At 62.1% G+C, this 385-nt stretch overlaps 1 protein-coding gene across 1 annotated transcript in view; it reads left to right on the plus strand.

Annotated features, from left to right (window-relative positions):
- ETH_00038490 (uncharacterized protein) overlaps positions 1-49 on the plus strand; it is a gene marked incomplete at both ends in the record, with an annotated part of 555 nt that extends 506 nt beyond the window's left edge. The window contains one exon of the mRNA XM_013374105.1: positions 1-49. Within this exon, the coding sequence (XP_013229559.1) occupies positions 1-49 (49 nt within the window).
- Positions 50-385: the final 336 nt, after the last annotated feature.

A 385-nucleotide genomic window follows, 5' to 3' on the forward strand; every position in this document is an offset into this window, starting at 1 on the left:
AGTCCGTTGCTTCCCAGTTCTTCAAAGGGTCTATCTGTCTCAGCTGCAGGTACATTACTTCTACAGGCAGCCGCTCCCGAGTTGCTGCTCTTGGCGCTTTGCTACAGCTGCTGCGGCCGCTGCTGCAGCTGCTTGCTGCAGCGCGTCGAGAGCGTGCGGCGCTGCAGCAGCAGCGGGTGCAGCAGCAGGAGGAAGCTGCTACGGGAGCAGCAGATCCATCAGTAGCAGAGCCCCTACAGGATGCTGTTGCTGCTGCTTCAGAAGGCCTCGAGGGTCTGCTGCTGCCCCACGCCGATTCACTGCTGCAGTCCCTCATTGCTTCCGCGGTTCCCCATCCACCGCAGTGTCTGTGCAGCAGCAGCAGCAGCAGCGGGAGGTGGCAAGG

This window comes from Eimeria tenella, genomic scaffold (genome assembly GCF_000499545.2).
Source record: "Eimeria tenella Houghton genomic scaffold, Eth_scaff1919, whole genome shotgun sequence".
Classification (NCBI taxonomy): domain Eukaryota; phylum Apicomplexa; class Conoidasida; order Eucoccidiorida; family Eimeriidae; genus Eimeria; species Eimeria tenella.